This window comes from Thamnophis sirtalis, unplaced genomic scaffold (assembly GCF_051295495.1).
Source record: "Thamnophis sirtalis isolate CommonGarterSnake01/CBP01778 unplaced genomic scaffold, rThaSir2_p1.2 scaffold_13, whole genome shotgun sequence".
NCBI classification, from domain to species: Eukaryota; Metazoa; Chordata; class Lepidosauria; order Squamata; family Natricidae; genus Thamnophis; species Thamnophis sirtalis.
Window position 1 is genome coordinate 24,311,023 of NW_028261393.1, and position 25,806 is coordinate 24,336,828.

General features: G+C 42.2%; 1 protein-coding gene across 1 annotated transcript in view; it reads left to right on the forward strand.

Moving 5' to 3' along the window:
- The window catches only part of CSMD2 (CUB and Sushi multiple domains 2), a 771,224-nt gene that overhangs the window by 108,235 nt on the left and 637,183 nt on the right, over nucleotides 1-25,806 (forward strand). Inside the window, exon 3 of the mRNA XM_087728138.1 lies at nucleotides 17,154-17,266. Within this exon, the coding sequence (XP_087584264.1) occupies nucleotides 17,154-17,266 (113 nt within the window). The remainder of the gene's footprint in view (nucleotides 1-17,153; nucleotides 17,267-25,806) is intronic.

Below are 25,806 nucleotides of genomic sequence, written 5' to 3' on the forward strand. Positions count from 1 at the left end.
AAAGGCGGAGAAGCGAAAAGCAGCTATAACATCCCCCGGTTCCTCCGGCGCTCCCACGGGTCGCTGTGTCCTGGAGCCGTCGCCCTTTCCTTTTTTCTCCTTTCGCGTGCTCACCAGCAGCAGAAGCGGTGGCGTCGACTGGAGCACAAATCCGGGCAGGTGGTTCTGGCTGTCCCTTCCCCAAGCATATCCCATTGCTGCTGGCGCCGCGGCGGGAGGAGCGAGCGAGAGAGCCACCGACCGACCCCGCGCGTCCCATCGCCGACTCCAACTCAGCGGGCGAAGGGGCGAACTCTCATTAGCAGCGGGGATGGTTAAATGTTACATCGGAAGATTGATGGGGTATTTTAGAATTCAATCAGCGCAGTAACAACTAAACAGGCAGGCATGCCAAGTGGCACAGGACAGGCAAGAATTTACCAGGGGCTTTTTAATTAGGGGTGGAGGGAGATGGACCTCAATTCAGGACCGCGTGAGGGAGTCCTGTTTTTTCAAGCAAGAATTCTCAAAGAGCAGTTGCTGCCGCGAACGAAAAGCAGTTTTTAACCCCAAGCGCGATGCCACGAATGTCACTATTTCCATCCAAGCCGCCACCACAATCCTTGCAAGCCGGCAAGAAAGCGGAAGCAAGAAGAAATAAATAAATAAATAACCATCCTCCCAAGCAGCCAGAGCTTGCAAATGGCGACGTTGCAATGAGGGTCGTACTCCTGACCCTCTAAAACTCTCGGGAAACTCCTTCGCAGCCACGGGGGGGGGGGGACCATATCACAGGAGCAGCCCCACTGGTGGGAGAACGATGGGACGGCTGCGAAAAGGCACAAGGGGGGGGGAGATTGACAGCAAGGGTCCGTCCCACCGCTCGCCTTAAAGTTCTCGCCTAGCCGAACTCTGGGGTTGCAGCCGCTGCTCCCATTCCCTCAACTCAGAGTACGGAGCGCGCGCAAAACCCTGCCATGCGGGACTCCCTGCAAACCTCTCGCATATCCCCCCCCCCCGCTTGCTCCGTCTTACCAGATTTTGGGGGATATCTGTAGAGGGAATTGGACGGGACATCCACCTCTTCCACTCCGGCGTTCTGCCGGCTGGTGAGCGCTCCCATGCTTCAGGCACGGCGGCAGAGGGTATCCGGGGTTGCAGAGGGGGGGCAGAGAGGAGGGGGGTGCGTCAGCTTCCCAGTTCGCGGCAGACCTTTTCTAGCCGGCTCAAAGGACTTCCCCGGACTTGCTTTGCTGAGCAGGGGCTTTAGTAGAAAGGAAAGCAACTTCAGAGCTGGTATCGGGCCAGCAAAGGCTTCCCACTGCCGGCATGACTTTGAAGTGCGGCTTTCCTTCCACGCGGGCCGACATGGAAGGCAAGCCAGCCCTTCAAACTCATGCTGGCACTTTAGTGTGCCCCTCGGCTGCCATTCAGCGAAAGATGTTTCGCTGAATGGCGGGCGAGTTCTAAACTGCCGGCATGACTTTGAAAGGGCTGGATTGCCTTCCGCGTGGGCCGAAGTGGAAGGCAAGCGGCAAGCCAGCCCTTCAAACTCATGCTGGCACTTTAGCGTGCCCCTCGGCCGCCATTCAGCGCAACATCTTTCGCTGAATGGCGGGCGAGTTCTAAACTGCCGGCATGACTTTGAAAGGGCTGGATTGCCTTCCGCGCTGGCCGAAGTGGAAGGCAAGCGGCAAGCCAGCCCTTCAAACTCATGCTGGCACTTTAGCGTGCCCCTCGGCCGCCATTCAGCGCAACATCTTTCGCTGAATGGCGGGCGAGTTCTAAACTGCCGGCATGACTTTGAAAGGGCAGGATTGCCTTCCGCGCGGGCCGAAGTGGAAGGCAAGCGGCAAGCCAGCCCTTCAAACTCATGCTGGCACTTTAGCGTGCCCCTCGGCCGCCATTCAGCGCAACATCTTTCGCTGAATGGCGGGCGAGTTCTAAACTGTCGGCATGACTTTGAAAGGGCTGGATTGCCTTCCGCGCGGGCCGAAGTGGAAGGCAAGCGGCAAGCCAACACTTCAAAGTCCTGCCGGCAGGCAGGGCTGGAGCGAGCATGCTCCGTCCCGGTGGGTGCATGAGCGGAGCACTTTTCCAGCGCTCCTGTGCCTGGAGAGCTCCCTCTGCATATGAGCCCGGGATCCGCCATTTGCGCTCCCTTGCTCTGCCTCGCCACCCGCCTTCCCTATCTAGGGACTCCTCCAGCAGAAATAGCAGAGTCGCGTCGAGCGCCGCTCTGCCTTTCTCTGTGCTCTTCCCGCCCGGACGCCCAGAGCCTCCCAGCCCGCCCGGCCCGGGGTGAGTCAACTGCAGTGCAGCGGGTGGCGATCCCGCCACCCCCCCCTCACTCGCCCCGCCCGTCACTTACTCTGAGTTCGGAGAAGAAGCGGCGGCCCCAGGTGGCACTTTTCGCAGAGGTTTTTCCACAGCTTGTCCGGAAGTGGAGCTGGAAAGGCGAGCTCGCTCCCCGCTCACTCGCTACGCTACCCCGCCCATGCGAGCGGCAACGGATGGGCGGGGGACTCATGCGGCATGCTAAGCGGACTCCAGCCAATCAGTGAGCTGGCTGGGATGGAAAACTTTAAGCATGCCGCGTTTTCCATCCCAGCCAGCTCACTGATTGGCTGGAGTCCAAGCCAATCCAATCTGTGAGCGGCAGGCTGGGCTGGCTTAAATTTGTAGGTAGGAGGTAGGATAGAGAACAGAACGATGAGCCAGCCCAGCAAGCTAGCAGCTGATGGGCGGGAGCTGCGAGCGCCAAAAAAAGCGTGCTTTTTAAAAAGGCGGGCGGGACGCGGGAAAATGCGTTGGAAGGCGGGTGTGTCCCGCCAAAAGCGGGACGTCTGGTCATAGAGTGCTCCTGGGGGCTGGGGCCCTCAAAAATTAGCAAAAAATGTCTGTTTTTTGCGCAATTTCCCGTCCCCAGCCCCTAGGAGCCCTTTGCAGGCCTCCCAAAACCTATGCTTGTCCATTTTTGTGAAAAATGGGATGTGCGGATGTGGGGTTTCAGGAGGCCAAAAATTCAGTGTATAAGATGCACCCAGATTTTCACCCTCTTTTTTGGGGGAAAAAAGTACATCTTATGCTCCGAAAAATACGGTAAATATGCTGAGTTGATTAAATTGCATTGAATGAAGAAGCATACATAGAACTATCTCAGTTTTATGGCACATTTATTACTCCTTATTCATTTATTTATTAAATTTGTATGCCATCCATCTCACTCTCCAAAGCAACTTTAGGCAGCTTACAATAAAAACATCATAAATATTAAAAGTAGATGTAAAATTAAAAACCAAAAGAAAGCATGATACAGTGGTGGCACCTTCTTAATTAGTCCACCTGCCACCTCTAGCAAAGAGTGCCTTTATCACAGGGTGTCAAATTCATGGCCCATGGGCTGGATGTGACACGTGCTGGCCATTCCATACCCCATTTTAGTGAAGGGGGAAAAAGTCGTGATACATCACATGACAACAATGTGAGTTTGACACCCTGACTCTACCAGGACCTCAAACTCATTGGAAGAGCAAAGTTTTATCATCCTTCTGGAAGGCTAAAAGAGTGAAGGGCGAATCTCATCCCAAGCAGCAAGATGTTCCAAAGAGCAGGGACCACAACAGAAAAGGCTGTACTTCTAATTCCCACTAGCCAAAACTCACTGACTGATTTTTTAACAGAGGTGTATAAAAATATTGGTCCTGTCCTTTGCTTTAAGAGCATGGCCCTAGACTAGTTTTAGGGGATGTGGTGGCTCAATGGCTAAGACGCTGAGCTTGTCAATTAGAAACGTCAGCAGTTCTGGGGTTCAAATCCCTAGCGCCGCATGACGGAATGAGCTCTCATTACTTGCCCCAGCTTTTGCCAACTTAACAATTTGAAAGCATGTAAACATACAAATAGAAAAACAGGGGCCATCTTTGGTGAGAAGGTAATAGCATTCTGTGTGCCTTCGGCGTTTAGTCATACCGGCCACATGCCCATGGAGACATCTTCGAACAGTGCTGGCTCTTTGGCTTTTAAACAGAGATGAGCACTGCCCCCTAGGGTCGGGAGCAATTAGCACATATATGCGAGGGGAACCTTTACCTTTTAGGCTTAGTTTATGCAAGAGTTGTGTAATCCATCATTTCAGAATATCTAGTCTTTCAGCAAATCTAATTTGTTTTTTCCCCCCAAATATGCTCCTTATATAAAAAAGACATCACTGTTGTTCCAGTGTAGTATTTCCTTTATTTAAAATTTTGTGGTGCAAATAACTGGAAGAATTAGTCTAATGATAATGACATAGAATGAATACCATTTAGCAAGGACAATTGAACTCTAAAATTACACCAGAATTTTGCCTTTGAAACTCTGGTGTATCATACTAGCATGATTCTAACTCAGCTGAGCTTTGAGTAGCCCAAAGCATTCTCTTTGCTTTGTGACAGCCCAGATTTAAAGTAGTATCTTCAACAAAATGGCTAACCACAGCTTGGCAGACAAACTTTCCCTTTAAATATTTCTAATTGTGGCTGTTTGTCTTGAGCTACCTTAGGTTTCTGCACAAAACTAATTTTCTTTGCTGATTAATTAGGCACTTGGAGATCTCAATTATTGTACCAATATAAAATAATGTGACTCTAAAAATCTCATTATATTGGCTTGTAACATTAACAATTTTAATTTTAAAGTAACAAGTGAGGCAAAAAATTGTTGGGGAAAATGGATAATATGGAAACTTTTTCTGAGGATTTTTGCTAAGTGACTAGAAAACTCTCTTGGTGGTAGTAATGATTAGTGCTACTAGTATGTTATGTTATCTAATTCAGAAGTTAAGGGATATGCATTTCAATGCTTCTGAATCAGACACTTAAGCTGGGAGAGCATATGAATTTAAGATTTCCATTGGAAGAAATAAGCAGTGGGTTTCATATTTTGTTACCACTGGTTCAATGTGCATGCGCCTCTTCCGCACATACACTTGGCCTTTGAAGCATACGCTTTGCTCGTGCATGCGCCTTCCATGCATGTACCTGGCCTTAAAGACGTGCCTAAAAACGTGCCCATCCGTGATTTCCACTACTGGTTCAGGCGAACTGGTCCGAACTGGCTGAATGCCCCCTCTGGAAGAGATTATCCTGAGTCTTTCATTGTTTTTCAGTGAAAAAATTAAAATGATCTCCTACTTGATATGAGTCCCTTAGTAAATGTACGGAAGGGTTGTCTGGATGACACACGTTGCACAAGAAAAGGAAAGTAACACAATTAAATGGAAAAAGATGCACATTTCCTCACCTAGAAAATAAAATGGTACGACTCAGCAATGTGATGTAACCATTAAAAAAATGTGAATACAACTTTAGGCTCATCAGTAAAAGTATAGCTTTCAAATCATGGAAAGTAATTTAATGAGGCTGAATTGTGGGAAATAGAACAATTATGACTCTTCCTGTAGAAGACACATTTGCAGATTTCACCATATGGGGCAGGACATCCACTCCTTTTTTTAAATCAGCCTAGCTCTATTTCTGTGGCCCAGTGTGTCAGAATATTCATGAACTGGAATAGGACAGAGTAACAAGGTCAACCAATGAATAGGCATGGTAACAGATCAACCAATGAGGCTTATTTGGAAACAGAAACTTAAGTTAAGGGAAAGAGATGCTGCAAAGACCATTGATTGCAACCATCTCATACAGATAAAGTTCCCTTGAACACTCACACTAGCATTACTCTCACTCTAGCATGCATGTAATACTGAGATAAATTCATATTCCTTTTAAATAAAGGCCAAGTTCTGGGTATCCCAAACTTTCTTCATTTCAGCTGTTTAATTTAAACGGGGGGAAATCATGTACTTATTTTGAAGTAATTCAGCCAGAAATACTCATACATCAACTAGTTAATCCTGCTTTACCTTCTGCTTCCACTCTTTCAACTATTGCAGTCACCAGCTACATGAACCTACGTTGAAGGTCACTTTTGGTAATCAGCTTTTGCTTTGCTCATTATTAAAAATTGATGAAAGGGTGACAATTTCATTCAGGTTATTCTTTTATGCACACATTTATCTACTCAATCTCTTCCCTAGATCCATCACTGAAAATACATTCTCAAATAATACAATTTCATTCATTCATTTCATATATTCATTTTGATGATAAAGAAGATAATTAGTCATCCTCGCACATTAATGTTTATGATTACCCACATTCTCACCCACTAATTTTTTTTCATAGCCCTACCATTCCACCACTCAAATATTGAACACTAGCCTCCAAAGATCTGTTCTATGTGTAAGATGATGAGTTTATGTTAAAGACTATATGGAAAGCTACCTTAAAATATTTTTCTTCTTCCCCCCTTAGGGTCCTAACACTACATATTCCTATTTATCTTTGCTGTTAGAACACCAGTAATAGGAGAAGGTATGAATGAATCCTTGCTTTAGGGTTAATGCATGATACATTTTTAAGGCCTTCATACCAGTGATCTTGAGAAATAACTTTTGCACTCCTTTTCCACTGTGACAGCCCTAGAACAGGGATCAGGAACTATGGCCCTTTTATGACTTATGGGCTTCAAATCCCAGAATTCCTGAGCCACCCATGATGGAGGATGTTGAAGTCCACAAGTCATAAAGGGCCATAGTTTCCCACCTCTGCTCAAGAATAAGGCAATCAAACTCAGTGACCTGTCCATGGCAGTGAAATGTCTTCTGCTTTATTAGTATTATTTGGAGATGGGGCTTAGATGGAAAATATATTAAGCTGCGAAAAGGTACCAGAAACCTAAATTGTACCTTTGAAACTGAAAATACTAAGCATTTGTTCTCTAGAATCTGGATCACAAGTTGGAGTCTGCTTGACTTTCTGGTTTTTGCTTTACTATCTGTTCCTTGGGCTCCCCATGGGGTCTGCTTTCTCAGGAAATGAAAGCCAGCCAGAAGCTCTCTGTTTCATTAATCTGCCACAAGAAGAAAGAGGAATGACACTGTGACCTTGATCTTATCACATGCTTAAGTGGGTTAGCAGGAGGGAGAACATGGCCTAGGAACACCAAAAAATAGTTTATTCACCTAATCAACTAACTGTCACTAGATTTGATTTAACCCTCAAAAGATCCATTCTTGTACAAGATTAAACTAATTGCAACCAGTCCTCTATTGAGAGACTTGTTGACTGGGAATGTTAAGTAATCCCTACACCTTCTAAGACTGAGAAAGAGCCGAGGTGGCGCAGTGGTTAGGGTGCAGTACTGCAGGCCACTTCAGCTGACTGTTATCTGCAGTTTGGCGGTTCTAATCTCACCGGCTCAAGGTTGACTCAGCCTTCCATCCTTCCGAGGTGGGTGAAATGAGGACCCAGACTGTGGGGCCGATATGCTGACTCTGTAAACCGCTTAGAGAGGGCTGAAAGCCCTATGAAGAGGTATATAAGTCTAACTGCTATTGCTATTGCTCCTAATGTGAGGCTGTAAAATATCACCATTTTTTTCTCTCTTAATTTTTCTGGCTTGGAAAAAAAGATGAAGGAAGTAAGGTAGAAAATAACACCTCTGATCCTCCTTTGAGGCATCTAAGAGGACTGCTGCAGTGTAGCCCCAACTACCTATGGGTCTGTCAGGGCATGATGTAAGTGTGTTGACTGGTGCAGAGAATCTCAAACATGACCTTGGAGAATATATGGCAAAAGATTTTTTTTTTAAAAAAATGCTTTAAGCCCAAGAAACAAAGAAAGCATGAGAAAGAAATTCACCATAGTCCATCCTAATTCATTTGGGTATATTTAAGCTTCCAATATACTTCTATTATAGTATACATCAGTGTTTCTCAACCTTGGTGACTTTAAGATGTCTGGAATTCAATTCCCATAATCCCCATGCTGACTGAGGAATTCTAGGAGTTGGTCCAGACAGCTAAAGGAGGTCAAGGTTGAGAAACAGTGACCAATATCAATAAAATATACTTCCAGTTAAATTGATGAAGTCAGTTTTCTGAGCTATCATACTTCAAAGGACAGACTACTTGAATTACTGGTGTACTGGTGTCTTATTGTTCTGGTGCTTCATGTTTGCATTCATTTATTTAAGTTGTCTATGTATATAAGTGGTGAATCCAATAGTGTTATAGTGAAGCATGGGAGGCTTAATAGTAAATATGTCTTTATTGTAACGGCTGACTTTTTGGGTGTTTGTGAAAGTATTTAAAATTGGAGACGCTGAGATGGTTTCACTGCCATATCTCTAGCTACTTCTAGAAGAAAACTTTAGGAGACTTCCATTTAGCTTTCTGGGAGTTTTTCTATTAAAATGCATATTATTTTTTCTATATTGTTGAATTTCCATATTAAACTACTGAGAAGGTTTATGGATGGGCCTGAAATTAATTGTGATCAGTATGCTGTCTTTCTTTTTCCTTGGGCAGTCTGGAAGTTCTGTGTATCTTCAAGCACTACAAGTCTGGTTGTATGAATTTGTATGATGTTTTGTTGCTTTTAAGATCTGGATGTTGAAAAGTAATCAGGAGATAATCTGGTTTAGGTGATGTTTTACTTAAGGATCAGCTTGGTGATGGATAGATGTACAGATAGTTCTCTGTACCTATGACTACAATTGAGCCAAAACTTCCATTGCTAAGTTAAATATTTGTTGTGAATTTTACCCCATTTTGCAACTTTTCTTGCCACAGTTTGTTATGTTGTTAAGTTAATAACAAGGTCGTAAAATGAATCAGGCTTCCCCATTGACTTTGTTTGTCAGAAGGTTGCAAAAGATGATCACATGACTCCAGGACACTGCAACAGTCATAAATATGATTCAGTTGCCAAGCATCTGAATTTTGGTCATGTGACCATGAGGATGTTGCAACAGTCGTAAGTGTGAAATATTGCCATATATCACTTTTTTCAGTGCCATAGTAACTTTGAAGGATCACTAAATGAAATGCTGTAAATTGAGGGCTTACCTGTATTACAGTCAGAGATCAGAAGAAAAAAAACACATTGTAGTAAAACATAACTATTAGCAATTAGAGAAAGTGGCATTTACATATGGTATAACAACTTTTCACAATACTTAAAGACACCACATTGTTCAACAAGTAATGAAAATAAAATAAATCAGAATGCCTTGGCAATTTAGAAAGGAGATGGAAAATCAATGCAAATTAGGCTTCCTTTAGAATTGGCAGGATAATGCCAATGCAAAAGCTTCCAGGCCTGATAAAGGAAAGCAATTCCTGTCACACCTGTATTGCAGGACCACCATAATTTAACAAAGGGAAGCTGCTCTTCAAACACTGCTGAACCTAGTGACCTCCTGCATTGGCTCTAGACAGACATGCTACCCTGACTCATTGACAGGGTGCAGTGATGGGATTCATTTTTTTTTTTTTTTTTGCTACCAATTCTGTGGATATGGCTTGGTGGGCCTGGTGTGGCTTGGTGGGCATGGCAGGGGAAGGATACTGTAAAATCTCCATTCCCACCACACTCCAGGGGAAGGATACCAGTAATGGTTTGGCAGCCTAGGTCACTGGAACTAGCAACAACCCAGGCCTGCCACACCCCTGAACCGGTTCTCCAAGTGGCACCATAGGCACCACCATCTTTTTTCTTCTGCGCATGCACAGAGCCATTTTTATTACATAAAATAACTCTGAATGCCTTTTTTGGCAGTGTTGTTACATTGAGCTCTAGGGCTTAGGGATTTCAAAATGAGTACTCCTAGGTCTTTACACATTCTTGAACTAGATGTGTAATAGTTTGTTCTGGAGCACCATAGTCACATTGCGGGCTTTTGGCTATTCCCCACTTAGTTCTGGGATGGCCTGTCCTGATTCTGTTTAAATGGCTCCATATTTTGGAGGGCAATTGCATTTCTGAAAATTGATTTGTTGGCTCTGCATCCTCGGATTGTGGTTATTACAAGTCACCCATCTTAATCACCATTCTTCATCTAAATCTTAAGACTGTGGTATGTAATCCCAAATTGGTTTCCTAGCCTTAAGCTTGGTGAGAGGTAGAGGGTCTACTATTTTATGTGTTGGGATGTTTCCCGGAGTGGGAAGCCATTCTCAATGGAAAATGATTTATTAGTGGTGCCTCCTAAAGTGACCTTGAAGTATCAGGGCTTTTAAAAAACATGTTCTCCAAAAGGTTTGTTTCTTTAAGACACAGAATAATCATTTTCTTCAGCTTGAGGGTCAAAACCATCAAGTCACACCATAAGTTTCAGTCAAATCAATAAAAGCTACAGAAGTTTTTAGTCCTTTTTGGAAACTGGCTTTGATAAATTAAGTAAGGGCCAGAATTTGCTTGCAGTAGCAGCTTCTCAGTGTGAAATCTAGTCTGGAGAAAAGACCCTATCAACATGTTGGGATATCCTGTTTTAAATTAATCCTTCCAGAGGTTTATAGCAAATGCTGAGCAAAGTTATAAGGGAGTAGCTTGCTAGATCACTGTGTGGATTATCTTTACAATGGTACACCCCGGGGCAATGTTCTGTATTAGCAGAGCAGCTAAAAGTTTACACACACAGTGACCAAACTGGATATTGCATCTATCACAATAAAAAACTACAGAGGCAGCAATTAGACTACAACACTTCTTTTAACAACTCATTGACAAAAGATATTGGACCCCAGATCTATATTTTTAAACTAAACATAGAGGGCTTAAGTAGAAATAAATGTGCGTTCCTAAGCAGACTGGCCATAGCTAGTAGATAGATGTTACTACACTACAAGGGATTAATTTGGTTGATGAGGAACAGATTAAAGCTGAGGGGAAGATCCTAGGGTAAACAATTGTGGCTAAAATAACACCTAATGTTCATGGCTGCATAATGTATCTCCGTTTTGACATCAAAGAATTCAAGATTATTAATTGTACCCAAGAATACAACATTGAAACTACCAATATTGAAATATCAGGAATAATGATAATGGTGATTTACAAAACCTCCCAATATTAAGGGCCCTAATCCACCCCTGCAAATCTTGGACCTCCTGTTTAAGAAAGCATGGATGCTTGAGCATTTCAAAAGGAAACTTTTATTGAAAGGAAGTGAATGCAAGGCGATGCAAAGCAGGGTCTGAGTTCCCACCAGGAAATTCCATTAGGATAAAATGGTTAGAAGCTCCTCCTCTTAGTTTGATGTTGAATGAGCCAATCCAGAGGTGCAAAGATGAGGATAAGGAATCGTTCCCATGCATGTCTTCTGTGAGGCTTCCAAACTGAGAGGAAACAGATGGCCCTCCCCCCCTTGTACATCCCCCAAGGTAAATCAAAGCACAGGCAGAATAGATGACCGGGTAAAAGTTATAAACTGGGGAATTACTGGAGACACAGGAAAGCAAGTTGAGAGCAATTAATGAGTAAAAGAATCAGGAGTTCCCTCCCCACTTCAATGGCAGTATCATGATAGGGATCTGACAAGGGGTGTCAAACTCGATTTCATTAAGGGCTGCATCAGGGTTGTGTTGGACTTCAGGGGAGGGGGCATGTGGATGTGGGCGTGACTGGGGTGGGCATGGCCAAAGTAGGCATAGCCAGCTCAACAGCCCTCTGCCAGCGAAAATGGAGTTCAGGAAGGCCGCATGTGACTCTTCCAAGCTCCATTTTCACTGAAAGAGGGCTGCAGGAGGCCATTGCAACCATAAACAGAGCTTGGGAAGGCTGTGTGTGGCTGATGCTGAGCTCCATTTTCGCTGGTAGAGGTACCATGGGTTGGTCCTTTGCTGTTTCTTGGGCCCCGCAAGCCAGATCTAAGCACCTCGCATGCCGCATCTGGCCTTTGGGCCTTGAGTTTCACAACCCTGCTCTAGAGTTTAGGACATTTAACATGCATCATATATGTGAGCCATTCTGAAGGCCTATATCTTGGATCCTAGAAAGAAAATAAATAATTTTTTAAAAAACAGTCACAATTTTGAGGCTTATTTTTTTTCTCATGCTTTATATCACAAGTAGTTTCTTCAAGTCTACATACGGCAATTGGGCATTGTGAAATGGATAATTTGGTCTTAGCCCTCCTGCTGGTACTGGTAGAGTAGGATTCTTGGCAGAAAGAAAAGTAAATACGGTAATGCAATCTAAATTGCTGCTTATAGACAGTGTAAAAATAACGTTTGTTTGATAATAACTCCCAAGGTTTCTTCTTAAAGCCACTGAGGCATGGAACATCTGATCTCTTTGTTTAGGCAGGATTCCATTGGCACATTATTTACACATTTCCAATTGGATCTCAAAGGTGTATATTACTTAATTGTTAAATTTTAATTTATTTTTTCAAGGGCAAAAATAACAAGCAGATTCCCTGGAGTTATTGTAAATTGGTGGGATCTTGCCTGTATTTAATAACCTTTGAACCATTCAATTTCCCATAGTTAGTTGTCTTCATCTTCTTAAATATACAGCTCATTTGATCCTGAATGGTGAAATAGGTTAAAATACATTTTACAACTAGTGAGATCATCCAGGTCGCTTCCCACTCTATTCAGTGGTCATTCTGAATTTTCTAAAAATATATTTTTGTCAAAATTCTAAGCTGAACCAATATTGAAATGAATTTGAATTCTTTTGAGGATTCTTAAATGATACTGGTCTGATTCTTTTTAGCCTTATAATGGAACTTAGATTAGATCTTCTTATTTAATTTATTTTATTTATTTTATCAAGCATGTATTAGACAACAGATATAAGTATAAACATGATTATGAATACATGAAATGGATACAAATAAAGGAACATTAAGACAGCATGGTAGGCATGCTGGTGCGCTTATGCACACCCCTTACACATCTCTTAGGAATGGGGTGAGGTCGACAGTAGATGGTCTAAAGTTAAAGTTGTGGGGATTTGGGAAAGAAACCACAGAATTAGGTAGCACATTCCAGGCATTGACCACTCTGTTGCTGGTCGTATTTTCTGCAATTGAGTTTGCAGTGATTTATCTTAAGTTTGCATCTATTGTGTGCTCGTGTATTGTTGTGGTTGAAGCTGAAGTATTCATTGATGGTAGGAAATTGTAGCAGATAATTTTATGTATTATGCTTAGGTCAGACCGAAGGCGGCATAGTTCTAAGTTGTCTAAGCCCAACATTTCAAGTCTGTTTTAATTTCTTCCCCTTGCACTTTGTGTGAATTGCATGTAGCGGAAGAAAATATTATCTGAAAGGATGAAAGATTTGGAAATCTATATTAAATACTGTTGGGGTAAACAAAATTTGGCTCCATTTCCTTTGTGCTGACTCTGTAAACTGCTTAGAGAGGGCTGTAAAGTGTGAAGTGCTATTGTTAGTGCTAATCATACCTTTGGCCTACTATTAAATAATTGCTTTTATTGTTTTGCAATACAATCTCTTGTACAACACCAAAATGTATATGTGAAAATTTAGTTGATGTGACGTTCAATCCTACATCTTTAGCCTGATGATGCCCTTCAAGTATATTAAAATTCCTGCTGACGTTCTTCTGAGAGTTGAAATTCAGCACACCTGAAGGGCATCAAGTTTTAGATTGGTTGTCAGGTACAAAGCACAGCACCTTAGTAAATAAAAATGATGACAGGTCTCCTTTTTCTCTATGCCTTTCCAAAATCTACTGGTTGCCATCCAGTAAAATTCTGAGGGTTTGGAATTGAGGATGACAAATAATTAGCAACCAGGGTTGGGTAGGGCAGATTTCTGGTACTATTATTACTTTCTCTCTCTCTTTTTTTTTAAAAAAAATATTTTTTTCACAAGGAGGATCATGTGCATGGTTCTTGGAAATGTACCTTCTATCAGTACAAATTCAAAATCCATCTGGATGATCTTGAATAAAAGTAGAAGATGACAGACAACTGTCTTTCCTAACTTGATGACTTCCAGGTTTGTTGGGGTCAACTCCCAAGATTCCTCTTGTCAACGCTTTTGAAAAGTGAGATATAACCTTGCTTCTAGGAGTCAGAAAACTTTAAAAAAAATATTTTTCCTTGATGGAATGCCACAGAGTTATCAGCTGTCCTTGGTATTTTTATACGGTAGAATTTTACCTCTTAAGCTGATGGTAGCAGAGAGAAAAGAAAGCTTTTTTTTTTTGCTTTTAAAATAAAGCCTTCCTTTAAGCCTATTTTATAAATTGCCTTTGCTAAGTGGGAGGTTGTAAGATTAGTAGATAAAACTGTAATTGTTAATCAGAAATGTATATTAGCCATTTCCCAGCTATGTCAATAGAACAGCTGGGAATTAATACCTAGGATGTCATAATGCTGGTTCAGGAATTATTGCTGAACCAATCTGTATTAATAAAATTAACATCTAGCTGCAGAATAAAATTCATTTATGGAAAGAACCTGGGAGGGCTACAAAATGTTGATGTTATCTTTAATTCACATACCACATTGGTCTTCGTTAAGCAAACTGTATAATTTGCTGTGCTGGCGAATAAGATATAATTCATGTCTCTTTTTCTTCTGTCTTCAAACTGTTTTTTCCCCATTTATCTCAGTGTGGTTTGCAATCTTAAGAATTGCAGTTAAAGCCCTTGGGGAGTTGCTCAAGGAGCCAGCTACCACATAGAGCTGCTTGAGGAAAGTGTCTTTTGTGAATCCCAACAGGAGCAGGCTTGATTTGCAGTTCCAGTCTACTAACAAATAGCTATAAAAAGTTACCCAGCATTTAGAAATGTATTTTTGAGAGAATAAATCTTCCTTCAGTTGAAATAACCAAAGGCACAAATGAATAGGACCACCTTCCCTCTTTTTATTTCTCTCCCCTCTCCATTCCATTGTAGAGTTAGAACTTTCCTTCCTTCATTCTCCTCCCTCCCTCCACTTCCCTCCCTCCTACTTATCTTCCTTCCTCTCCTTTCTTCCACTTATCTCCTTCCTTCCTTCCATTTTCTTTCCTCTATCTTCCTTCCTTCCTTCTTTCCTCCCTCTATCTTCCTTCCTCCCCTCTACCTTCCTCCCTCCCTCCCTTCCTGAAAGATCAATATGAAATCAATCTGAGGCATGAGTGACTGTCTGTTCCAAAGAATAAGAAATGTTGTTTTGGGTAAGATGTATCTCCCCAATGCATGTCTGAGCATGTATCCTTCTCTGTCCTTGTGCAGATATTTTACACTGCACACAGTGTTGAGCTGAAGCTGTAGCACTTTTGACAAGCTGTAGCAAATCATTAGAAGGCAGCCAGTTCTTATTACCCATTGGGTAATGGAGTATATGTTGACAGTAATGATGATGGTTTGGGGTAGAATAAAATATGGAGCAATTATAGTAAAAGAAGCTCATGATTGTTTACAGCATCTCTGAACAGATACTGACTTGCTCTTCCACAAGCTCTTTGTGGTGTGAACTATTTCTCAGATACGTTGCATTCTAAGGCACATAAAATCATACTATTTTCCTTTGGGCTGGAATATTTGTAGTTCTAAACAAAGAATTAATTAATTATGTATGAATGGCTGTGTTTTCGAACCCTGATGCTCAGACATAACTCTAGCAGAATTTCAGATTTGAAACTCTGTCCCCCAGTTCTGTAGGCATTTCATTCTTTCCTCTGGTTGTTTTCAGCAATGATCTTTTGCTAAGACTGTGTCACTGTATTTCTTCTTATAAAGGTTTTTTTTTGTGGGGGAGGGAGGACAGAGGAAAGTATGTTAGCATTTTTCCTATGAGCTCAGGGTATTTAGCTAGTTCCAGAAGACCCCCCCCCCCATCAGGTTGGTTAGAAGGGAAGACTTATTTGAAGCTATTTTATAAGCTTTGTTTTTATGATATGACATAACATTCATTTATTAGTTACATATGCCATGGAATCTCTCACATACCTCACAGCATTTTTCCACAATAAAAATAACATCTAACAACTGCAATAAAAAAATAAAACATTCATGATAAACTGTATGTTAAATTTTGCAAAACCAATAAGCGCAATCAGTATCATCAAATGTAATTTTTAACCACTCCCCAGAAGAACCGAAACCCAGTATGTTTAATTGGGGTGGAATTTGTCTATCATGACTCTACAATCAGTGGAGTGGCCTTTGAAGATCCCTTTGAAAATGCAGGTGGTGCAAAACTCAAAAGTCAATGCACTGATTGGTCTTGTTGCCATAAGCCCATCTTACTTGTATTGTTTTCCAGTAGGTTTCTTAATGCAGTTATTTTTTATACAAGCTAAATTCACAAGCAAGTTTTCTTAAGTAATTGTGGTAGCTAGATTTACACATGATGCCTGCCACACTAAAGTTAAGCATGAACCTACAAAGCGCCTTAGTCAAGTCCAGCCCAGTCCAGCTCAAGAATGTAATAGAACATTCAGTTCAGTTCTTTATTGCTCTCACCAAAACTACAGAATCTTGCCAGACTAAAACCAATGTTACTCTCACTGTAATGGATTGTGGCTATCCTGATTCTAACCCTGACTATTGGCTAAGACACTGAGCTTGTCAATCAGAAAGGTCGGAAGTTTGGTGGTTCGAATCCCTAGTACAGGTCTCCTGTGTGAGCAAGGGGGTTGGACTAGATGACCTCCAAGGTCCCTTCTAACTCTGTTCCTGTTAATATGATTCCCTTCCTCTGTCTCCTGTCCAGCACTGGACTGTGCTGCCTCTTACCTTGTTGACTCCTTGGAATGTTTTCCTCCTTCCTGGGAAATTGCCACTTCAATCTAGTCCTTCCCACCAGCTCCCCCTCTGTGGGCACCAGACATCACATAGCAATAGCACTTAGAATTATATACCTCTTCATAGTGCTTTACATCCCTCTCTAACTGGTTTACAGAGCCAGCCTATTGCCCCCAACAATCTGGGTCCTCATTTTACCCACCTCAGAAGGATGGAAGGTTGATGGATGGAACTTTGAGCCTGGTGAGATTCGATCTGCCAAATTGCAGGCAGCCAGCAGGCAGCAGAGGTAGTCTGCAGTACTGCACTCTAACCACAGGGCCACTGAGGCTACATCCTTATAGCTTAATCACTAGCGCTGATGATATTATCTAGTTAGGGTAATGAAACATCTGCAAGAAAACAAGCAAGCTCAGAGAGCACGGAGGACCCCTTGTAGATTAATGCTTGAATTGAATGAGGTTAGGTTTTTCTGTAGCTGATGCTATTGTATGGATGAACAGGAAAGTGATACTCTGAATTGTGTTTCATTAGGAAACTCCTGTTGTGACATTCTCCTTTGATTTCTTCCAGGCTTACAGGTTTCCAGCTGCCTCCTCCCATTGTGAGTACTGGAGTGGTGCTGTCCTTGTTGCTTGTAAGCGACTATGCTGTCAGTGCTCAAGGATTTCAGGCAACCTATGAAGGTGGGTTTGCGTTCGGTGAACTTTTGACATCCATATGCTGGGCTTCTATAAAGGGAATTTTCTGGTCAAGTAGCAGTAAAATCTCTTCCAAATAGAGTTGAACTTGGTGATTTCATGGATACAACAGTATAGTTTTCTTGGCAGCATTCAGGAAATAATTTTACATTCCTTTTCTTCTGGGAATTTTGTTCCAGCCTGGGAAATTCTTATAGTTTTTCATGTAATATTGATTAGGCCTGACCCTGCTTAGCTTAGAACAGGGATCTCCCTTGGCAATTTTGGCTCTGGAATTCTGGGAGTTGAAGTCCACAAGTCTTAAAGTTACCAAGTTTGGAGAATCCTGGCTTAGAGGATCAGCCAATTGTGGTTTCCAAAGAATGTTCATGCTGTAGAACAGATCATGCATATTAGGACAATGATCTTTTAAAATAACTCTGCATTTTATAAGTGTCGAGTTAGCAACTTTTTGCAACATGTTTGAAATTAAGGTCTGAAATCAAGGGATTTTAAACTTGTATCTTGTACAGGGAACATTACTGAGTTAAACTATGCTTACTCTTTGGTTTGGAGCCAGAATACCAAAATGCCCTCTCCTCATATATTGATGAGTTTGGTGTGCTGTGGATGAGTAGTAACTGGAAAAGACTGGGCTCCTTCTGTTGCAATACTACAACTCTTGGGTATACAATTGGATTTTATTGTGTTTTAATTTTTATTGCTCGTATAATTGTTTCTATTTTAAGTAAGCAAAAGAACCACCCAGGGGTGGGCTTCAAATTTTTTTATCAAGGGGTTCTCTACCCGGTTCCTGGGTGGGCATAGCCATGAAGGGCATGGACTAGTTGGCCTCCTGCACCATGGCGGGGGGGGGCATTTTTGCACTCTCCAGGTTCCGGAAGCTTTCCTCCCTTTATTTATTTATCAGCACAAATGCAACACAAAAATGGTTTCCACAAAAAGGGTGGAGCTGAAAAGCAAAAGGGAAGCAGTATGCTCCCTCCCATATTTGGGCATACCAGGTGCTTTGACATAACACATATTTATATTTATATATTTATTTATTTTATATATATATATATATATATATATATATATATATATATATATATATATACTTTACACACACACACAGACAAAAAAACAGTTTCCCTGAAAATACCCCCCTCCCGGATAATAAGCCCAATTGGGCTTTTGAGAGTATGCACTAAAATAAGCCCTCCCTGAAAATATTGCAACACAGCAGCAGCCATGAGGTGACCACACTTGCCGCCTCCTGCACCTCAAAAATAATAAGCCCTCCCTGAAAATAAGACCAAGCGCTTATTTTGAGGGACAAAAGAAAATAAGACCCTGTCTTATTTTGGGGGGGAAATGGTATGTATGCGCGCACGCACACACACACACACACACACACACACACACACACACACTGCTGCGGTGCACAAACTGAAAGGGAATGATAGAGGATGCATAAATATGTGGGAGAAAATCTAGATTTATTGAAAAATTGCAGTTATAAGAACAGTGCAATAATTATGTTTAAAGAATGCAATGTATGAATTTGTAACTATTGTATTATTTCTTTAAATTTTAAAATTAAGATTAAAAATTGCCCTTGTACCTGCCCTCAAAGATAAAACAATAACTGATACTTGTGAATTCCTAGCTTTTGTTCTTTTACTTTAAGAATTGCATGTTCTTAATTTTTTAAGTCACAAAATATTTATCATTTTTGTATCAATTCTCAAAGCATGGGTTTGCACCTGGGTTTCTAAATGCTTATCTTCTATTGTTTTACTTTGCTTAATACTTGTACATTGTTACCAGTACCAATCCAGCCATAAAGAGAATTGTAGTGAAGACAGAACCTATAAAGAATTAAACTGTTTCCTTTATAATTAAAAGTTTTTGTTAAGCAATGTAATTTTTCTTAAACCTGAATATAGACCATTCCTCCACTTGTCCTCCTAACTGAAAATCCGAGATTTTGTTTGCATTGTTATATTTGGTATTCAGATAATTTCCAGTTTTCCAAATATAGAATCATCAGCCTTCCACCTGCAACACACCCAAAATCTAAATGAAAAATGAAAAAGATGTCACTCTCTGCTACGTAGTAGGATAGAAAGAGCAAAGCAATGCAGAGAGAGAGAAAAAGGAAGAAAATGAAATGACTGAGGAATTTTGCTCAGGGCTCCTACAATCAACATTCATTGTGACCGCTGATGATTTAATAGTTCTAGTACTGATCAGATTGCTTAATAGAAGAAAAGATTCTAACAACTTTATTATAGAAAGGGGAGCTTACTTATTTTGTTCACCCCAATTATTTCATTTTCAGTACAAAGGCAGAAGTGAAAGCAACCTGATTTTTCCAATTTTCCAGCAATGAAAAATAAATCTGGAGACATAGACTTATTTCAGTGGAATAGGAATAAAAGCAAGCAATTTGGCAAGTCTAGTTAGTGACTTCACTGTAAATATGGGTCAATTGTTCTGGTGTTCTAGCACAAGTTTTCAAAACCTTTTGGCTGTGCAATCTGTTAGTTTAAAAAAATAATAATTCTTGAAGCTCTGGTCAAGAACTAAAGTTGTAGGCTGCTTTCAAGAGACTATTTCCCCCTCTCATGAAACCCTAACCCTAGGTTCTGTGGAATTCAGTTTGAAAAGTCCTGCATCTAAAATTGCATAATTGAAGGCGAGAAGGACAAAGGGCGGTGATGCTACTGATAATTCAGAAGCAATTTAGGAGAAGGTTTCAGGAGCTGTGCATCATGAACCCATAATCTGCATAGAATAATAACCTGACTTAAACATTTTTAGGAGCTATGAGACTCCCTCCTATTTAGTTTCTACCTTGAGGTGGTAGTGAGAAGGAAATTACAGCCTACCTTAACTATATTATGTATAATGGCTTTGTCCAATCAAGTAGTCTTCTGCTGTGTTGCAGCTGCATTTCTCAGACTACAGAAGTCATGTTGGCTGGGCATTTTAGACACTGCAGGTCCAATTCATTGTGAAATGCCAAGTTTGGATAACTGGTGAAACCTGTGGACTAAAGATGTAACAAAATAATTCATTCCACTATGTGACTCATCCAGACTTTGCTTTTAGAAGATGGAAGAGTTGTACAGATTTCTAGTGTGTTCTGTCTTCCATATTCTATCACAATGATGGTGAATGTTTTCTGCTCGGGTGCCAAATGGGTGCACGGGTGCACAATAGCACATGTCTATGTGCCCACACCCATAATGCAATGCCCTCCCCCTAAGCATACACACACAACCCCATGCACTCCTCCCGCCACGCATGCACACAGTCCTCACTGAAGCCTCCATACTTCCAGTAGGCCCATTGGGCTGTTTTTCACCATCCACAGGCTCCAGAGGCTTTCCTGAAGCCTAGAGAGGGGAAAAATGGCCTCCCCCATTCTCCGGAAGACTGAAAATCAGCTGGCATAGGACAATGCCTTATGTTCCCTCAGATATGGCTCCGGGTGCCACCTGTGGCATGTGTGCCATAGGTTCACCATCACGATTCTATCAGTGTCAAAATTTGCAAGTCTATCTTTGTAACCTAGATTGCTGTCTGTGTCTTCTGTCTGATTTTATTTATTAAACATGCATTCCTTTGCATCTTTCTCTTCTCTTCATAGTTACTATACTTAACCATTTTGATTCTCTCCTTAGAATCAATATGCACTGAGGTTCTGAGATTAATGTTAGTCCCAACTCCAAATTATTTCAGAAAAGTCATGCTTAGCCTTAGTTCCTCCAGGAATTTGCTTCCTCTGCTGCCTTCTGTAAAGACTTGTTCATTATATACATTAATCAGGTACATCCATTCCCTGAACATCTGTCTTCATGGTTACTCCAAATGCTAGATACAAATTGTTTCCTCATTAGTAATAATAAATCAAAATATAGCCTAAATTGGTCAGTGTAATGGACAAATTCAGATTTGTTGTAGTGCCTTCATTTGTTAGACAAACACAAATAGATTTTGCAGTAGCTAAGCATAAGCATGGAGAACTGCTGTCATCCAAATTTTGTACCTGGTGAAGCTGAATTTTCTACCATATATACTGGTAATTACTAAAGGACAGCAACAAGTTACAGTTTTGTAATTAGATATTAAAAGCATTAATATACTGTTGAATTGGTTTTTTTAAAAAAAAATCTGGAATCTGTCTGTTTTTAAGTGCTTAGGGGCAACTATTGTGTGTTCCTGAAAGATAGTTTCATGCTAGTTAATAGTTAGCTCAACTAAACTAGCCTTTGAGTTGTTTCTTTACTGAAAAAAAGGAAAGCCTAAAAATATGAACCTTTGTTGTAAATTGTTATAATGATGATGATAAAAGTGCTATCATGGTATCTATATTACTGTACTGCTTATTACTGTAGTGCTACTTTTCTTTCCTCTATTTATATTCAAATTAGATTGCTAGCTTTATTAGGATTTTTATACTTTTGTTTCCTGGAATTTCTATTCTCTTTTGTGTAGACATAAGAAAAATAATAATAAAAAATACTTAATAAATAGGGTGTCAGGGATCCAACTAACAACCCCAACGAAAAGACCCTACCCTAACACCCACAAGTCCATCACATGGTCCAATCAGTCATTGCCACGAAGGAAGATTCCTCCCATCTACATCCATCCAGGTGCAGGGACAAATTGACCTTGACTTTCTGAGAAGGAATGTTGTTATGTCTACATCTCTCCCATACGCCATACAACCCTCCCTTCCTACAGTAGAATATGTTTATATATGTGGCAGGCTTGAGGCCCTATACCCGTGATGGTGAAACTATGGCACGCTGATTTCTCCATAGTGAGCGGGGAGGAGTATCCAGACTGGGTTGACCTTGTCCTCTCATTGATTGGATTGAGTCAGATAAGCTCTCTGGGACACGCCCCTGGCCACCAGGTACTCCCCAGTTATCAATCCACTCACTGGATGGTTCACCATTCTGGATCTCCAGCAAATAGCAAAGAATTAAAAGGAAAAAATATTTGGACCCGACAAATTTTGCCTCCCTGTACCACGCACAGCCCCTTCCTGCAAGGACTGGACTGCCACAAGCCCCCTGGGGCGGCACGCTGCCCTGGCCACTGAGTGAGACCGGAGTCACTCAGTGAGGACCTTTGCTGGGCAAGCAGGAGGAGAGGGCACAAGCTTCCTGGAGGCAAGCTCTGCCGCAGAGGCTCTACAGGCATAGGAGCGCTCCCCCCACTCCCCTCAGGGGTTAAAACACCCCGGAGGACTTGCGCTGGCAGCGATCACCAGAGAACAAGGTGAGAGCCGGAGAGATTCAGAAAGAGCTGCGGGAGGCAGAGGGAGGCGAGACAGAGAGCCTCCAGTGGCAGCGGAAGTTGAGTGGCAGCCTACAAAGGCACAAGCCATTTCCATCTGCTCCAGCAAAGAGGAGCTTTTTGAATTTGGAGCCAGGGGCCATTTTGAAACCACATGGTCCAAGATGGCGGCCCCCAGCAGCTCAGAGGAGGCTGGCAGGAGCCGAGCTCTCAGCCCTGCAGCAACAACCACTGGAGGCTCTGAGAAGCCCTTAAAAAGGTTAGAGACCATCGCAGAGTCATTAGCCAAGGGCGGGGGAGGCAAGCAAAGGCCAAAATGAAGCATATCTCCATCAAGGGGGCTAAAGAAGCAGGCTGTGGCTCAATCCCCCCCTCCAAGCCTACCTCCAAGTATGAAAGGCAGAGGCATCTGCCATAAGACCAGCAGCACGAAGAACTCCCCCCCCCCAGCCTGAACTTGAGAAAAGATTACCAGGTTTCTCTTCAGCTGGCAGGGTTGCAGAAGGGGACCTCTCCCACCAGGGGAGGGTTCCCTTTGGCTTTGTCATCCTGTGTTCTGGCAACCTTGCTAACACGATTTATGCAAGCCCTATTCAATCCTTTTCTGAGTGCCTGACTAGCCGGAGAAGCCCAGACAGGGCAACTAGGCTCAGATATTTTCTGAGGCTTCCCCTTTAAAGCAGGTCTTCCCTTTAAGGAAAACCTTCCCATTTAAGAAAGAGAAAGAAGGGGGAGTGAGAAGGCTCTCAGCAACCTGCTGTTAACAGCAGGAGGCCACAGGGGAGAGCGGCAGCTCTTAGTAGCACAAGCTGTTTCTTCAAAGTCCTGAGGGCAGGGCTGTTGTACTTGCCCCACAGAGCCATTTGGAAAGAAGGGGGAGGAAAGGCCCCATGTCGCCCAAGATGGAGGCCCCCTGCAGCTGGGAGGACACAGGCAGGAATCAAGTCCCCGTTTCTAAAGCGGGCAGCCCCACTGGAGGGACAGAAGAGCCTCCAATCAGGTTAGAGATTACACCTAAAGGCCCATCCAAGGGTGGGAGTGACTAGGCAAAGAGTAAAATACAAGGCAATACAATACTATACAATACAATAGTATAATTGGAAGGGGCCTTGGAGGTCTTGTAGTCCAAACCCCTGCCTAGGCAGGAAACCCTATACCATTTCAAACAAATGGCTATCCAACATCTTCTTAAAGATTTCCAGTGTTGGGCATTCACAACTTCTGGAGGGAAGCTGCTCCACTGATTAATTGTTCTAACTGTCAGGAAATTTCTCCTCAGTTCTAAGTTGCTTCTCTCCTTGATTAGTTCCACCCATTGCTTCTTGTTCTACACTCAGGTACCTTGCAGAATAGTTTGATTCCCTCTTCTTTGTGGCAACCCCGGAGATATTGGAACACTGCTATCATGTCTCCCCTAGTCCTTCTTTTCATCAAACTAGACATAGCCAGTTCCTGCAACCGTTCTTCATATATTTTAGCCTCCAGTCCCCTAATCATCTTTGTTGCTCTTCTCTGCACTCTTTCTAGAGTCTCCACATCCTTTCTATATCATGGTGACCAAAACTGAATGCAGTATTTCAAGTGTGGCCTTACCAAGGCCTTATAAAGTGGTATTAACACTTTACATGATCTTGATTCTATCCCTCTGTTTATGCAGCCTAGAACGGTGTTGGCCTTTTTGGCAGCTGCTGCACACTGCTGGCTCATATTTAAATGGTTGTCCATTGGGACTCCAAGATCCTTTTCACAGTTAGTACTGTTGAACAAGGTATACTGTACCTGTGCATTTTGTTTTTGTTGCCTAAATGTAGAACCTTACTCCATTGAATTTCATTTTATTAAATAGTGCCCAATGTTCAAGTGTGTCAAGATCCTTCTGTATCTTTAGCCTGTCTACTGAAGTGTTGGCTATTCCTGCCAGCTTGGGGTCATCTGCAAATTTGATGAGTTCCCCCACCGATCAGCATTTAACAAACAGAGAGCTAACAGTCATTCTGGCTCCATCTTATGGCTGCTTGAGGTAACAGCATCCAATCACATTTGCAGCAGTACTTAAAGAAACAGTACTACTATCATGGCTTATATATTGCTAACCCAACTGTTAGCTTACATACCTAACACCCTCATCCAAATCATTGATGAAGATGTTGAAGAGTACTGGGCCCAAAACAGAGCCTTGGGGTACTCCACTACATACGTCCCGCCATGAGGAGGCAGTTCCATTGAGGACTATACGTTGAGTGCGGTTGGTCAACCAGTTACAAATCCATCTGGTGTGATGCTGTCTAACCCACATTCTTCTACTTTATCTAGTAGTAGGTTAGGGTCTACCTTATCAAAGGATTTACTGAAGTCCAAGTAAACTATATCGATGGCATTCCTCTGGTCCACTAGTTTTGTCACTTTATCAAAGAATGGAATAAAATTAGTCTGGCATGATCTGTTTTTGACAAACCCATGTTGGCTTTTGGCTTTTGATCTGTTTTTCTCCCTTTTCTGAAGATGGGAACCACATCAGCAATCCTCTGGTAGTTCCCCGGTGCTCCAGGATCTCTGAAAGATATAGTTCAGTTGTTCGGAGATCTCATCTGCCAGTTCCTTCAGAACCCTGGGGGGTAATCCATCTGGTCCTGGTGATTGGAATTTGTCTAGGGTAGACAAGTGCTCACTTACCATTTTCTTCCCTATTTCAACTTGTGTTCCTAATCTGATTTTTGTGGTGCTGCGTTTGACAGGTTGGACTGTTTTATCCCTTTGTGTAAAGACAGATCCAAACAGGAGTTAAATAGTTCTGCTTTCCCCCTGCTGCTTGTCACCTTCTGGCCACTTTCTCCCAACAATGGACCAATTGTTTCCTTAACTTTTTTCTTGTTTTTAACATGTTGGAAGATGCCTTTTTTGTTATTTTTTTTTATCTTTGTGGCAAGCCTTTCTTCATTGTGAGCCTTAGCTTCCTTCACTTCATCTTTGCATGCACTCTAGTGGCTGACCAGTGAACTGCGTCTGCGTCTACATTCAAGAAAATTTCTGAGCTAATCCTAGTCATAGAATCATAGCACCCTTCTAGCCAGGGAAAAAGGGTCAGATAGGCCAGTCCCCTTGCCAGAACCCACCACAAACTCAGAATGGGATGTCTGACTATGAGAAATTGCCGAAGCACCTCAGATAGCCTGATCTTAGACAGCATTCACTGAGGGCAGAACATATAGCAGGGGTGGAGAACA